At 29.8% G+C, this 16,621-nt stretch overlaps 1 protein-coding gene across 8 annotated transcripts in view; it reads right to left on the bottom strand.

Moving 5' to 3' along the window:
• Scrib (scribble planar cell polarity protein) overlaps positions 1 to 16,621 on the bottom strand; it is a 33,298-nt gene that overhangs the window by 7,489 nt on the left and 9,188 nt on the right. For 5 of the 8 annotated variants that reach the window (XR_012047783.1, XR_012047784.1, XM_072903231.1 and 2 more), the window contains exons 10-27: positions 16,318 to 16,475; positions 16,123 to 16,233; positions 15,763 to 15,987; positions 15,324 to 15,566; positions 15,077 to 15,161; positions 14,219 to 14,383; positions 13,756 to 13,931; positions 13,409 to 13,543; positions 13,167 to 13,319; positions 12,993 to 13,073; positions 12,102 to 12,917; positions 9,817 to 9,924; positions 9,511 to 9,690; positions 8,908 to 8,937; positions 8,154 to 8,312; positions 7,686 to 8,066; positions 7,240 to 7,395; positions 20 to 484 (exon numbers count right to left, since the gene is read on the bottom strand). Coding sequence is in view for 6 of the 8 variants with exons in the window: in XM_072903231.1 (XP_072759332.1) it covers positions 20 to 484; positions 7,240 to 7,395; positions 7,686 to 8,066; positions 8,154 to 8,312; positions 8,908 to 8,937; positions 9,511 to 9,690; positions 9,817 to 9,924; positions 12,102 to 12,917; positions 12,993 to 13,073; positions 13,167 to 13,319; positions 13,409 to 13,543; positions 13,756 to 13,931; positions 14,219 to 14,383; positions 15,077 to 15,161; positions 15,324 to 15,566; positions 15,763 to 15,987; positions 16,123 to 16,233; positions 16,318 to 16,475 (3,827 nt within the window). In the remaining 2 variants the exon portion in view is untranslated. The remainder of the gene's footprint in view (positions 1 to 19; positions 485 to 7,239; positions 7,396 to 7,685; positions 8,067 to 8,153; positions 8,313 to 8,907; positions 8,938 to 9,510; positions 9,691 to 9,816; positions 9,925 to 12,101; positions 12,918 to 12,992; positions 13,074 to 13,166; positions 13,320 to 13,408; positions 13,544 to 13,755; positions 13,932 to 14,218; positions 14,384 to 15,076; positions 15,162 to 15,323; positions 15,567 to 15,762; positions 15,988 to 16,122; positions 16,234 to 16,317; positions 16,476 to 16,621) is intronic. The other 3 variants (XM_072903234.1, XM_072903236.1, XM_072903232.1) reach the window with 3 other exon arrangements.

The following is a 16,621-nucleotide window of genomic DNA, read 5'->3' as shown; positions in this document are numbered from 1 at the left end:
ACATGCTTGTGAAACCCACCTCAACCACTTGAAAATTCCCGTCAACAGAGCGTGCTATCTGTCGCTTGCTAAGGGAAGCCGAAGTATCAAGATCTCCCCAGCATTCGGGAGCGGTTAGAGGTGTCGGGGGAAGTCGGAAACGTGCATGCTGTACGTGGGGTGCTTCGTAGGATACGACGGTTTGCGGAGGCAAGGTAAACGCTTCTTGCAACGGACGCCGAATTGTTGGTGGTTGTTCGATAGTTGCGGATAACGTGGGCTTGACATGGGACGACGGATGATGGGATTTGTTCGAGCTCTTTTTCGAGATCGGTGGCAGATCGGCAAACGTGATGCTGCGTTTAGACAGAGATTTCTTTTTCGTCGGAGAGGGTAAAGTGTGCATAGAGGTAGAACGTTCGAAATTGGCTGCTTGCTTAGGAAGGGTGGCTGATTTCGACGAAGGCAAGTCCTTTGACGTTCCGGAAGTCTCATTCGCTCTTGACTGGATAAATAATATGGAAAATTGTATTAATTATTTTTTTTTTTTCGCTAATACATATGGAACACGCGATGCAGAGTAAAAATAAATCGTAAATGGTAAGAGTAACTCATCACATAAAATAGTCTATTACATGCGAAGCTACTTGATATAAAGGTCATAACACAAAAAAAAGAAAAAAATATATATATGTATATAATTTATAAAACTATAAATTGTATATATAATATATAAAAGTAATTCTTTAATAAAAATTTCAAAGAATTCAATTGTTCAATAGTGGATGACACACTGTATTCTGTGTGTAAAGATAACAATACGGTAGCAGGGTGTCTACTCAAATCTTGTAAAAAAATTCTCTGATCTTTTGGGTGTAATTTTGTTCAAAATTTCAGATAAAGAGAATATTTTTAAAGATTTGTTGATACAACTTTGTGAAATAAATTTTTTTATTGCGCGTTTTCTAAGATTTTTCACTCAGAAAAAAAGGCACCGAGACTTTTTAATTTATAAATGTACTGAAAAAGTAAATAAAGTAGATAATCTTTCATAAGATGAGCATTTTTCGATTGCATAACATTTTCATTTTTTTTATTACAAAGAATACATGTTGCATATTCAATATTTTATTAAGACATTGAATATGTCAACAAATACGTATATACAATATGTATTTATGATATATATTTTAAACGCATAATTTATTTGGCTTGCTGAAATCAAAGAGAGAATTTAAAAAATTCTTGAATTTCAATAAAATTCTATGAAAATTCCAAATTTTCTATGTTTTTCCAGTAGACATCCTGGGTGAGATCGTGATAAAAAAGAACAATTGATAATAACTGGATAATTGAATATTAAATATTCAATTATAGAAAACAAGTTTGATGTGTATATATGTATATACATATAATCGTACTTTAAAACAGATTTATTTCCGCCGAGTGCTACATGTCATACAAAATCTATACGTTAGGATTTAAAGAAGAATTCTTCAAACTTCTTTGTCCGATCGTCTCCCGGTTCTCTTTTACGATCGTTCGATAGCGTATGCATCTCTCAATTGTACTATTATTGCAATAAATCATGCAACGTGTTGTGCATAATTTTCAACTCTGTGTAAACATATGTGATCATCATCGGTACATGTTAAACACGTTTTCGCTCTTTTATTTTATATAAAGCTACCCTATAATATTTGTACCCTATCCATCGTATATTGATGTAGTAGCGGAGACTGTTGTGCGTGCATCCCTTGGGCCACTTGAATAATTTTTTTTTTCTTTTTGGAGTAAATCTCGTTTGTGTGTGCTACTCTACCCTGGACTGTATATTATTACCCTGTAGAATAACTCATTGTCAGTACGGATGTGTCTCATCTCTCATTTCGCAAATTTTATTTCTTGATTAAAAAAAAAAAAAAAAAAAAAAAAAAAAAGAATTACTAAGATTTTTTGTAACATAAAAGAATTTAGTTTTTTATTTATTTTAATTAAATGAAAATTTTTTATTTATTTATTTACTTTTATTGCTCTTTACATCACTCTTGTGCAAGATTTAAATAAGCACAGGGCATTTGTACTTCGGAAACAATCTTCAGTTTGAGAAAAGGTTTTTCTTCGCGAAAAGCAAAGAAGAATTATTGTGCATGAAATCAGCTTCTATATAATTATTTCGTTAATTATTTAAAAAAGGGAAACGAGAGATTTGGTTCGACGAAAATTATTTCACGATGAACAGTCTCCTCTACTGTAGGATAATTATACGAAACAATATAGTAAATTGATTTTTAAATGAGATTACGCGTGTATGTGTGTGTGTATTTGTGTATGTGTATGTTACGATAAAATAATATCCTGCAATTATATTTTTTCTTATCTAAACACGATTATGAAAAAGTATGTATCTTCATCTTAATATACATCTCACAACAGGGATAACTATTAACCACTTTCAGAAAACCTCTGTACGCATAGGCAGATTATCTTAAAAACATTCCAAATTTCATTTCCTATGCTTGGAACTTTAACATTAACATCTCCTTCAGATATACTTAAGTAAATATTATATTATATAGTTTATCCGATAATTCTGTGTAGTAATATATAAACATCTGGTCCATATTAGAGTTCTATGCAAACATATAATGATTATAGAAAATATATAGATACATTCACATTGGAATTTCAATAATGATATGACTCAATTGCAGTACCAAATTTTAAGATCGTATTAATAGATTTAACTGATTGCGAGAAACAAAGGCCAATATTTAAGATACGCTCACAACCCGCGACCCTGCTCTCTTAACAGATGGAAATATTATTTTTTTCTTGCAAGAGCAATCAAGCCCTAACAGTATTTAATGAAACAAAATCATTCATCATGCATGTTTACGTCTCTACAACTTTTCAAAAGAGTCGGTCTTGTCTTATATAGTAATTAGTGATATAACATTTTAATTATCTTGTCAATTTTCTCTAAACAATCTTAATTAAAAGTTATAAACTTCTAATATAATCGATAATCGTATATATATATATATATGTTGATTAATTATAAATTATAAATGTAATTGATTGCCGACTGATTAGAAATTATAAACATAATTATTAATCACAAATAAATTCGAATAGAGAAGAGTGACTTTTGACTAATTTCCAAATAACATAAATAAACAAACAACTCAATTAACTTAACATCGATAATAAAAAATCGCACGAGAGAACAAAATTCAAAGAAATTTTCGTTAAAAAAAATTCAATTATTATCCAAGAATAAGAAAATGTTCCCACATCGTCTCTCTCCGATACTAAAGATTAAATCAAGAGAGATTTGATTATCGGAGCATTAAAATTTTTCGAGTAGATTAAAGACGATAATGTATCAAAAAATACAGTGTTCATAAAAATTTCGATTACAAAAAGGCGTCGATTTCGACGTAAAAACAAATTTATAGCTGAAAAAATGCGAAATGTCATATATAACGCTTGCTATATACACGCATAATTATAAATAAATAAATACACAATTCAATAAAACACATAAGGAAGAAGATGATTATTTATGCTAAGTATGATTCCAGCCTCAAAATTGCTTCATCATATCATAATTTTCATAAATTTATTATTTAATGTATTTTAACGAATTATGATTAATAAATTATACATTTCAAATGTGTTTTGCTACAATAAATATTAAGTATATTATTAGGACTTTAAAATTCTTTTTATCAAAAGAAATTTGATTACAATTAAAAAATTAAATATTAAGATCTATTAAAAAAAGTTGTGAGTTAAACCATTTATTGTTCTTTCAATATATTTAATCAAACTTAATTTTGCAAACTGCAAGTATGTCAAATTTAATGATTTTTAAATTAATATAGCAAATTCCAAAATTACGAAACTCAGATTTTTTATTGATTTCACTTAAGTTTGAATAAATATTAAATAAAATATTTGATAGATTTTCAATAATCCCTTAATTTACAATTTTTTTGCAATAAACTTAATCACAAATATCTTTTTAACCATATAATCAAGACAATTGAATTCTTTTGACAGTTGAAAGTTCAAACACCATACACTTAATTTTGATTGCAATAAAACTTTTCTAATACATCACAATATGACACAATAAAATAGCTTAATTAAAATAGTTCTTTTGATAGAGCAATTTGAAGACTGAAATAAAATGATCATCCTCTTTCTTATGTTGGAAAAAAGTTCTTTTTTTTTTGTTTTTTGTTGAACTACGTTATTAATAAAATTGTGTGTGCAAACGTATAAGTAACAAGACGCATCACGCGCTTCTATAAAATTAACAATACTATGTAATTATATATGTATATATATAAAATTCTCAACCAGGAAATATATATATATATATATTTTTATATCTATATATATTCTATTTTTGGAATTATATTCTAATCTTTTTTTTTTTAACACGGTATAATACAACGCATTGCTAGAATCAATTTAATATTATCTGCTCAGATATTTTAACAGCGAGGTATAAAACAATTACCGACAATTTCTTTTATAGATGTATCGTGAAAGATATCACTTATATATCTGGTTATAAAATAGTCGGAATATTTTCTTTTACAAATACGACGTTATTAATAGAATCTCGTAGAAAATATTGTATGCTCTTTCAAATCATTCAGTAAAATGTAAGTACGGAACGATACTTGTGCTTTAACTAGAACATTCAAAATGTCCCTTTCTTGCAATAAAGTGACGACAAACCTTAAATAAATCGTAACTATTTTCCTTCCAGTGTCCCATTACATACGATTAAGAGAACGTAAATGCGATATGTAACGCTTAAGAATACGTATATAATCTCTTATTTAAATGATGAATCAAAATGTGTTCATTTATAATTCTAATGGACTAACAAAGATTTTTAGAAACTCGTACACAAACAAATCCTTATTATGTCAAAAAATTGTCAATTCATATATCACAAATCGCCTCCCATCATTATAGTCATTAATCATTCGACAGCTGAAAAGAATCACGCAACGGTTAATCGAGATTAATTGTAGCGACCATACTTTACATATGTATCGCACAGATTACTAAATTTATATACGCAAACAAGTCTAAAGATTAATATACAAATTTTACGAAAAAAATTCCGTCAAGTATATAAAAAAAAATTCTTTTACTACACTTGCGTCTTTATCTATCACAGAAATATTTTCCCTTGTTATCCGACATTTATATAATCGCGAATGTGAGACAATTATATATGTATAAGATTATATAATATGTATATATAATATTATACATATATAAAACTCATATATGTACGTAATATACATATATTTTTTATATCCGTATTGCATGTGTGTGTGTGTGTGTGTGTGTGTGTGTGTGTGTGTGTGTGTGTGTGTGTGTGTGTGTGTGTGTTTATGTATAGATGTATAGATGACAATCTCTCTAGTCGGGTAAGATATCACAATTATGTGTCATGATTCGAAATTTCTGTCCTGCTATGTCAAAGGAAAAAATGAATTACACAGACTCAACCCAACTATTAGCGTATTTCTTGATACTTAATGTCTCGTTAATGGCAGTATCAGTAACAAATGGAGTAACAAGTGCCGTATAACATTTGGCGGACATATAGAAAAACGCAATGATAAACCATCTCGTGAATGTTATACGCGAATATATGTTATACAATGCCACTCTTTTTTTGTGATTATTAATGGAACTCTTAGAGAACTTTTTCTTTTTTTGTTATGGCACACAATCCTGCGGAATCGGAGGCATGGCCGCAGACACACACGGGGAAAATGAGTAGAAAGACGAACGACTCACTCCTGTTAGAGGGCAGCCAAAGTAGCGCTATCATCTTCCACTGTCTGTAAACATGTGAAATATCTCTCTCTTTTGGCGCTCTTTGGAGAGCATGCGACGCTAAAGACACCGAGACAACTGTACATTTCATGCGCCATTTAGTGGGTTTCACCTAATGAAATCATGTAATAGATCGTATGTATAATGACGAATAATTCCATGAAATTGCTTACATTTTTTATTGCGAAAATAAACGTAAATGTAAAAATGCGGATAACTCTGTTAATAATTATAATCTGATTTAATATTAATAATTAATAATGATCTGAATTAAAGGGATTATATTATATGGTTTTTGATGAAATCAGAAGCAAAATAATTCAATTTAATTAAAAATTTTTAATTAGAATTATTGAAATATCTATATGGAATGCTACTATTTCAATAGAAGAAATGATATTATCTTTTGTAGAAACAACAGCATTCCTTAATAAAAAGACATAATTTAGACAATTAATAAAAAAATAATAATAAATAAATAAAATAATATGCTATTAAAATAGCTATTTTAAATTTCAGAAAATTTTCTCTCTTTCTCTCCCTCCCTTCTCTCTCTTTTTAGATCTTCACATTTCATGCATCATGTAGTTGTATTGTACATAATTATATAGATGTGTGTTTTGTGGAGGAATTAAAAATTAATCGGATATCTCGTACAAAAAAAAATTAGTTGACAGTTGATTTATCTCCAGATCAAAAACTCTTGACCTGGTAAATCATCGTTTTTTATAACAGTACAAATTTTACATTAATTTATACTCCCCCCTCTACCCTTTCTAAGAAGTTTAAAAATTTTAATTTAATGACAAATAAATGTATCGTATATTTATATTTTTCTTTAGATTTTAGCAATATTGGATGAAATAGTTTGAAAGAAAAAAAAATATAAAATATATAATAGTTTCATGCTGCGAAAAAAGCCATGCAAAGCAAATGAAAAAAAGGGCAATGCTGATGGTAAAGATGCATGGTATTGCTAAATATTATTAAGTATTAACAAGTTATTAAAATCAAAATATAGGGCATGCAACATTTCATAAAATAAAATATTATTACAAATATATCTAATTCATATGCACACAGAATAGAGTATCATGATGCTTTGTCTACTAAATTAATTTTATTAGCTTTCTCTCCCCCAAATAATTAGTAAAAAATGTGCAAGAAGTTTTCAAAACAAGTTCTTTTTCGTTAAGGAAACAGAGTTTAAATTGAGCAATTCATAAAGGAGGAGAGTAACAATTTTTAAATATATTTTGTTATATTCTACATATATAAAATGCTACACATGCATATATTTTCAAATTTAAAAAATAAAAAATATGTGACGAATAATAAAAAAGAAAAATAAATTATATATTAATGCATTGTATTACTTACATTATTAGGATTCTGAGGTGCTAATGTGTGTTTACTCATAACGATCGTCGTAGTTTTGAGATCTTTGGTACCCCCAGGTGATTTTGGCGGTACCATGTCAACAGGACTATTCGATTTGCTTACTAGTGATTCTGCCGCGCGTACAACATCTAATACCTGTCAAAATCAAATAGTTGTAAATAGAAATTGAATTATTATATAATAATCAAATTTATTTCCGGGAAATATATTGAAGCAACTGTTTAAAAATTACACACTTTTCTACCAAAGATTATAATAAAATTAAAAAATTTTCTATGCAGTGGAGCTTTTCTATATTTACAAATTTAATTTGAATTAAATAATTATATTTAAATTTAATTTATATAAATTATGAGGCAAAATATTTCTCACAATATTTTTTATTCAAAAATTAAAAACTCATAATTGGCTGGAAATCATCCTACCTTTTCGGGTGTAGATTTCTCCCTCTGCTCTACAAGTGCTCGCTCTCGTTCTTCCTGTTCCCAAGCAACGAGTTCCGCTTTCATTTCTTGTTCTTGCCTAAGAATCGCGGCTTCCTCGTCGTCTCGGTCTAAACTGGATACACTTTGCGACAACGATTTAGAACCATCCGCGGTTGGATCTTTCGATTCGTTAGACACTTTAGCCTCCTTAGGGTCTTCAATGTTGGATAATGTTAATATCGGTTCAATGTCACTTTTGTCGTAACCCTTACACACAATTAATGTGATCGTATTCCCTGAGCACCGGAGGATGTTGACAGCCTCTTGATGAGTTGCACCTAATAACGATGTACCATTGACTTCCAGCAGTCTCATTCCGACCTATGGTAAAATACATAGGCTTCAGCATAAATAAAATATTAAAGTCAATTAAAGAGTAACAAAGTAAATATATAAAAATGTACTTGCCTTCAATCGTCCGTCTCTTTTGGCTGCACCGCCCGAATTAATTTTTGATATAAAAACTCCTTCGTCGGTGTGATCGAGAGGATTACCTTTCTGTCCCCTTCGACCTCCCTTAATGTGCATACCGAGTTTTTCACCTGCTTCTTTTGTTATCACTAATTCCTAAAACAGATTATATCAATCCACTATAAAAAAACAGGTTATTATTTCTTTTTATTTCAAATTTAAAATAAAATGTAAAAATAAAAGATATTATTTATTACAAAACTATATAAATCCTTTTAATTTTATTTAATTATAAATAATTATTATTATTTCGGAATATATTATTGATATGATAAATCGCTTAATTGTAATCATGATATTTATTTATTTATGCACTTTAGCGACATTTATAAATTTAAATAGACGAGATGTAGAAAAATTTTTAATATTAAAAATTGTAAAAAAATGAAATCAAAGAATAAAATGACGTGAACATTGACATTTGAAAAATTGCAAAAACAGATTAAATTTTTATAGAGTAAAAATCACGTTTTATTTTGATTTAGCATTTGATAGTATATGCTAAGTGTAATTATTAGACATGATGCAAAGCACAAGAAAGCACTTAAATATAAAATAAGTTTCTATGTAAATAATAGCATAAGCAAAAGCAATTCATTCATCAGTAGTGAAATTTGCAGGCTTTTCGTGTGAGACTAAGCATATAAAAATGAACATAAAGTTATATGGGTCAAACGCATCGAGTACTTACTGTCACAGGGATGTACTCTATTTCGACCAGCTTGTGGGGCAAATTATAAAGAAAAGTTGCATTAGGTGAGGAAATAAAGCACCGCGAATGCCGTTTGTTTGCAATTAACAAGCATTGCTTCAAAGTGTTAATAAAACGTGAAAAAAAAAACGTTCTCAAAAAGCTATTCACTTATTAAATAGAAAGTGCCTGTGTATAGTTCTAATTATAAGCATAAAAAGATACACACAAAGTGTAATTTTTTTCCTTAAAAAACAATTTCTTAAAGGTGCATATCTAATTTACAAAATAATTGTGATTAATGATCTAGAGAGATTGTAAGAAGATCACACGCATTTCACTCTAATCACGTGTTGCATTCAGTCAATTTGTCAAAAGTGACGTGAAGAGAGAACGCACAATATAATTTCGTGATATATATATATATATATATATATATATATATATATATATATATATATATAATTGCTATAAAGTTATACTTAATCCGTAGATTTACCTATACAGCTCTATAAGCATCACTAATCTAAACAGCTAGTTAAAAAAAAACAATGTCGCGTATTGTGTGCCACTGCAAAAGGTGCTCCCGCTCTGACAATTTACCTGATAACTTTCCGGAAGCGGATCATGTTGGATAGTGAGTACGATCTGATCCCCCGGTCTCAAGAGTTCCATTACTGCTTCTTGATGCGTAGCCTTCGTTACATCCGTACCATTCACCTTCAATATCCTATCGCCCATTCTTAATTTACCCGATTTGGCTGCTATGCCGCCAGGAACAACCTAATATATTTACATAAATAATATAGATATGCATATAAAAATTACATTATATATACATATATCTATAACGTGTGTATGTAAAATAAATATATTTGAAAGACGTATAAAAGAGTGAGGGAAACTTACGTGAGATATAAAAATTCCTGGTTCTTTTGCACCGAATGGCGTACACGAATGATCGGTTCCTCCTATGATGCTGAAGCCCAGCGAGCCTTCTTTTACAAGGATAACGTCCTGAACAATGTGTGATTATTAAATTAGCCATATATATTAAAGTATCGAAATTTTAATTTTACAAGATATGTTGAATTAAAATAAAAGCTTTAAAGTTTATAGAATTTATAGAAAGAGTAGTCCAAGCTATGGATTTTAATACAAAGTTTATGGAAATAAAACTGTAATAAAGATGTGCTTCTCTACTTATCCCGTTTTATTAAGAGCGATGATATGGGAGAGAAAAACAAATCTACACTACTTACCTATTTCCATGCCAGAGGATAAGCAAACTCTCTGTTTATTATAGTCCATCGTTAGTTACCAAAATTGGTTCTAAGGTCACCATTAACATATTTCTTTAAATAATTTTATGAAAAATATATATAAAGTTGGACATAAGGGAAATATAATTGAGCAAACTCCACGTGTGCGTAAAAAAAATTACAAAAAATAGACAAAAAAGTAATCTATAATTTATAGACTCTGATACAATAAATCTTTCATAATCATTCTTTTAAATTACACTTTTGCATGAATATTTGCTTAATTATATCACAATTATGTATTTAATTTTATAAAAGAAAAGGCCATATAAATGAATTGGACAAGATTGCAAGACAGATAATGATAGAAGCAATGAAAATTAGCGCCATTCTTTTCTTTAATTTCTTGCACTTTCTTGCATGTTTTTGCATGCTTAAAATAAAATAAACTTAAAATGTTAGAAAAAAGATTCAAGAAAATTCAAAAACTATATAAATATTTTGTTTTTAATTGATTATAAAATTGAGAAAATCAATTACATAATTTTAAAATATTTATACAACCGTTTTTAAATCTTCTTGAACCTTCTTTTTCTAATATTTTGACTTTATTTTACATTTAGAATTTTAGAATCATAATTATCATCACAGCATGGAAATAAGCTTCATGTTAAAAATATTACTTAAATTATTAAAATTAATAAGATTATTACAATATTTAACAACTATAAAAAATAAGTTATTAATGATTATTTTATCATTGAACCTGTTTCGAATGTGTGCGCGTTCAACATGATATATATTTCAGAACTGTAGATACAAACTTAAAATTGTGTGTAAATAAAACAAAAATCTTCATCAATATAAATTCGTAATAGTTTTTTGAAATATTTTTTAGTTAATATAAGTCGATGGTTCTTCAGATTAATTGATATTTCGAAAATTCAGAATGTTAAATTAGATGACCTTGGAATAGAAACGCTATTAATGTGATATGTTAATCGTTCATTTCAATACAAGCTTTAGCGTGATTTTTCACACGCGTTCAAGGATTCTAGAAATTTTTCACAGTCTTTGATAACCATTCAAGCCGTCGATCTCGCTATTATTATTTAATGGTTCATATATAAAGTGAATGTCTATCATTTTTAGATTAAAATAAACATAGATGACACTATTTTAAAATAATAACAAGCATAAAAAACAAAATAATATAAATAAATGATGAATTCACGCTTGCCTGGAAATATTACAATTATTCGGAGTACTAATGTTGTATATATAAACAAAACTAATCCATAAAAATTTCAATAATGTCACTCCCAAGTTGACTTTGAAATATTTATTATTATTGACTTATCCAAATCAGATAATCTATGGTATGTATCATACAAAGAGATCTGCTTTTTATATTGACTCAGTAATTCTTTGTACATAAAAAGAACGTATCATATAAAGAATCATTGACAAATAAAAAAAAAAATAGATCTCTAAAAACTGAATACAGATTTGTCTTATCTCCATTTATTAAGACTTGTTATTTCTTTTTTAAAGTCTATTATTAATTTTTTAATTATTTTGTCAATTAAGTCTGTATCTATAGTCTATAGTTTTAAAACGCCTCTATAGTTCTAAACACTCTGTAATAATTATTTATAAGACACAATTACTCAAATATCCGCGTGTATTAAAAACGCAAAAAAAAAGTGCAAAGAATAAAAATGAAAATAAACAGTGTGCTAAGTTTAAAAAAGATCGTATAAAATAAATTTAAAACAAAACTGATAAAACAACATAGATGCGCACGACACGTGTATAAAGTAACGAGACAAAAAAGATGAAAATGATAAGCTTCTACACAAATGTGAAACTACGTTGGCAGTTACCCTACAAGTGCATGCAATCAGTTGATCTAGCTAGGCATGCACATACCTCGATAATAAGCGGTTGCACCAACTGGTTGTCAGTCACCCTAGTTACGACGGTCTCGGTGAGTGTACTCTTTGTGATGGTCTCAGTAACTTTACCGAGTGTAGTGGGAGCTGGAGGGAAGTTAACGTCCCCAGGCAACGTGTCGGGCTGCTTTATCGTCACTGTCACAATGGGACCCTGATGGGAGTCTGGTGAAGGCGAGGATGTTGGAGGTCGGAGGAAATGAGCAGGGATCATAGCCTGAAATTCCTCGTTGGTGATAGGCTTCGGTACCTGTATCTCCTCTTGCGCAGTCTCGTCCGGTCTAGACTCTACGTTAGAGGTCGTAGTCGCGGAACCGGTGGTGGTATTACTCGTAGGTGACGTCATCTGCGAGACGCTATGCCTCGGAGCCGGCTGCGGATACGACGCTTGATTAATCGTCGGGCTGAAGGTGGACGTTGGCGAAACGTTTTTCCCCGACTCGCTTACGCCGTTCATCTTAGGCGTTTCATTCACGACATCGGACTTTGCAGGTAACGTCGGTGGGGGCGTTTTCGAAGTGGGACTCGGCGACAGCGCCTTATCGGCGTCCATGGAGCGACGATATCCGGCGTATCCAGGTCTGTTTGCCATATAACTGTTGGCATTGTACAGACCTGTGTAAGGTTTCGGCGCACCTATAACACGCGGCGATTTTTCCGACGGAGTTACGACGGTGTTCGCTTGAGAAACAGGTATTTCTCGTTCAACCACCAATCGAACAAATCTTTCTAAGCCAGTAAGCAAGGCCACCGCCTGTTCATGTTTAGCTCCTCTCATATCTACCCCATTAATCTACAATTTAATTGAGATTACATATTTTATCATCTAGTAACATATATATATTAGATTCGATGAAAACATACTTACAGATATTACTTTATCCCCGACTAATAATTTGCCATCTTTTTGTGCAACCCCACCGTCCGTTATTCTCGAGATAAATATTGCCTAGAAGCGATTAATGATACAGTAATTAATCTCAATGCTAATTAAAACGATATTGAAGAATAATAAAAATTCTATTGTAACAAAAACACTTACATCACTATTATCTTTAAATGGTGGTGAACCTTCACCCCCGGCAATACTAAATCCAAGCCCGTTTTGGTCTCGTATTAATGTCGTGTGAAAAAGAACGGATACCATAGGTTCACTGCTTTTCAGAGAAGTTATAGGCTCGGGAATTCTTTTCGCCTATGTATCAAATTTAAATCCATTAATTGTACGTATGGTTATCGGCAAAAATTATCACTATCAAAAATATTTAGACACGAACGTGTTACCTTCGTGGTTTCATGAGCCACGGATGCGTCGCCATTCTCTAATGTATGCGATAACGCTGTGGATGAGACGTAAGACGTCGCACTTGGTGCTCTACTTGTGCTTAAACTAGAGCACACGGAATCTTTTCTCGGTCCCTGGAAAAGAATAGCCAAACTCTATTATCACAAATATTAATTTTATATTATTTATAAAATATTTATAAAATATATATAAAATATTATATTTATAAAATAAGTATTTAATAAAATGTAATAATAAAAGAATAGATATTTAAAATAACAATCAATTTATCAACCAAATATCAATGTGATATTATTAATCAGATGACAATATAGTTATTTAATACCTGCTCATATGGTGGAATTATCCTCGTAACTTCTCTTATGATATTCAATATAAGGACACGTCCACATGCTTTTAGTACTTCTACGGCATCATAGTGGTCTACATTCACTACCGATACTCCATTTACAGATATCACTTTATCACCTACTCTCAAACCGGCCAAATCCGCAGGTCCACCTAAAAATAAAAGAAATAGTTATCATTTTTTATAAGAAAGAACGAGTACTTTGCGTAAAATAATTTTATTTCTAATAAGAAATGTTCATACAATATGTGCAATAAAGATCTTTTATAACTGTGAAGAAGATATTAAATATACATATAATTGTGAATCGAGATATAAATAAACAGAAAAAAAGCAAGGATGAATGTATTGAATACACAAATAGACAACATGAACTTTGTCATTAAACATATTCCACTGCTTCTGTTAAAGTTACTTATTCGTAAGTAAAAATGTTTACCTTCAGTAACTCTTGAAATAAAAATGCCTTCGTCGTCGCCTTTGAAAGGTGTCGATCCAATACCGCCAGCTATTGACAGACCTAGTCCGCCTGTCGTTCTTTCTATATGAATCTCATACTGCTCTTCCCGTATCTCCAATGCTGGTTCAATTTCAGACGTCACATCTAAAGTAACAAATTTTAATTAATTACGTGAGTGTGTGTTATCAAATACAGTTATTAAATATTAGTTATTACCTCTTTTAATTCTTTTGTTTTTAATAAACAATTTATATCTTTTAGGCATTATATTAAATTTATTTCTATTTTACGCAGAGGATATTATTTTTTTGGATATACTCTCGCGTGAATACTCTTTATTATAACCGTCCTATAATACTTCCTAACCACTAAGAGACGCAGTGATAACTAGATTAGAGATAAGATGATAGGTGGAGTACAAGATATATCTTATCATGTTTCCCCTTCTCTTTTACATGATAAATTAAAATGATTCATGCATAACAAATTTTTAAAATTTTCTATCATTACTTTTCAATGAAGATTTTATCAACAAAATATTGATAAAAACTTACTCCAAAAGAGTAAGCATGATTACTATAAGATAACGAGCATAGTAACGATAAAAACTGAATAAATAAATGTTACTTATAATATATATGCCCGACATATTTAGTACACACACACACACACATAAATTTAAATAATTGTAAATATAAATAGTTACATTTTAATTAAAACTTTAATAAAAATAAATAAATAATTAAAATAAATAATTTTAATCAAGAAAAATAAGTGTATGTAAATAATTAAACTTTAGTAATAATAATTATTTTTCAACTTAATTCTTAAATTTACCTTGATTTTGCGTGTCGAATGTTTCTGTAGACTCTACTTGCGAAGGTAAAGATGCAGGAGTTTCGTCGGATTTTTTTAAAAGTGCCTATAAAACATATAAAATATAATTAATTAAACATGGCAAATATAAACATTGCCTATCTTTTACAGGTTAGTAGTAAATATTTTTATGTTGCAAATAAATATTTGCGTGTTACAAATAAGTGTGAAATTTTTTGACTCATTGAGAAACAAATTAAATATTAACCTGCGCTATGATAGAAGCAACTTTTTCTTTGTCAATTGCCGCATGAATACGCTTATTTTTCAGGTGATGTGGAGTGTCTCTACGTTGAAGTTTATTGGGCTTATTTGAATCACAAATCTCTTCGTTATTTGTGTCTTCTGCAATACTAAATTCGACATGTCTTTGCACATCTTCGTTTTCAGACTCCTCTTCGCATTCTTCTCTTTCTTTTGATTCTGGGATGGAATTTTCAGCTTTTGCATTCTGTGAAATAAAACATTTTTAATTTATTTAATAATAGAAGGTAGAGAATTACTTGGAAATATATATATATATGTGTGTGTGTGTGTGTGTGTGTGTGTAGTAAATAAAATAAATAAAAAAAAAGAGAATTAATAATTAATATATATATTATGTTCATGTAATCATTATTAAAAATATTTTTCTAAATTTTACTTACTGACTGAGTTTCTGTAGCGTATTGAACGGGAAGATCATCCGTCTCTTTATTAATTTGAACATCCGTGCTATCTGATTCAATGCCAGATGTTGGTAATTTATGATTACTTTGTACAGTACTACTTTCCACAGGTTCTTCTTGCTCAGAGACGCTTTGTGGCATATCTACAGCGTTGATCAGTACCTCTGGTTCAGTTTTATCTAATCCAAATGTTTGAGAAACATCCTGACAAAAGTTTCAAACTAATTATTTTAAGGTAATGCAAAACAAAATCCATTAAAATATTATCAGAATCAAAAAATTAAATTTTTCTTGATTTACTAGTTTATTGAAAAGGAAAAAATTAATCATGAAACTTACCTGTTCATCTGTAGATTCCGATCGACTTTCACTTCTTCCTTTGCTGAATAATTTGTGTGCTTTAGCTTTCAACTCTTTTGGATGTGGCGTATTTTGACGTACAAATGGTGTCTATTGATAAATAAAAAAAGAAGAGATATAAAGCAAAGTATTACAAAATAACATATAAAAAGAAAGAAAAATATAAATATATACCTCTTTGTCAGCTTCTGGTGGTTCGTCAGTAAATTTCACTGAATGTGTCCTTGATGCTTCTCTTTCTTGCCAGCCTTCATCATCACTGCTTGTCAGTTCACGCATCTCACTACCTTGAACATTTCTCATACCAACCAACATTCCCAGTCTACCTGAATCTAAAAAAAAAATAAAATAAAAATTATTGTAGTTGTAGTGTTATAATAAATACATAAAAGTCAGAATAATCAAATTATATGTTTCTCATCAATCACTAATATAATTGCCATCCTTTAATTTTTGATAATATATTTTGCTAATTTAA

This window comes from Anoplolepis gracilipes, chromosome 12 (genome assembly GCF_047496725.1).
Source record: "Anoplolepis gracilipes chromosome 12, ASM4749672v1, whole genome shotgun sequence".
NCBI classification, from domain to species: domain Eukaryota; kingdom Metazoa; phylum Arthropoda; class Insecta; order Hymenoptera; family Formicidae; genus Anoplolepis; species Anoplolepis gracilipes.
Note: the sequence above shows the minus strand (reverse complement) of the source record. Positions and strands in the feature narration are given on the sequence as shown.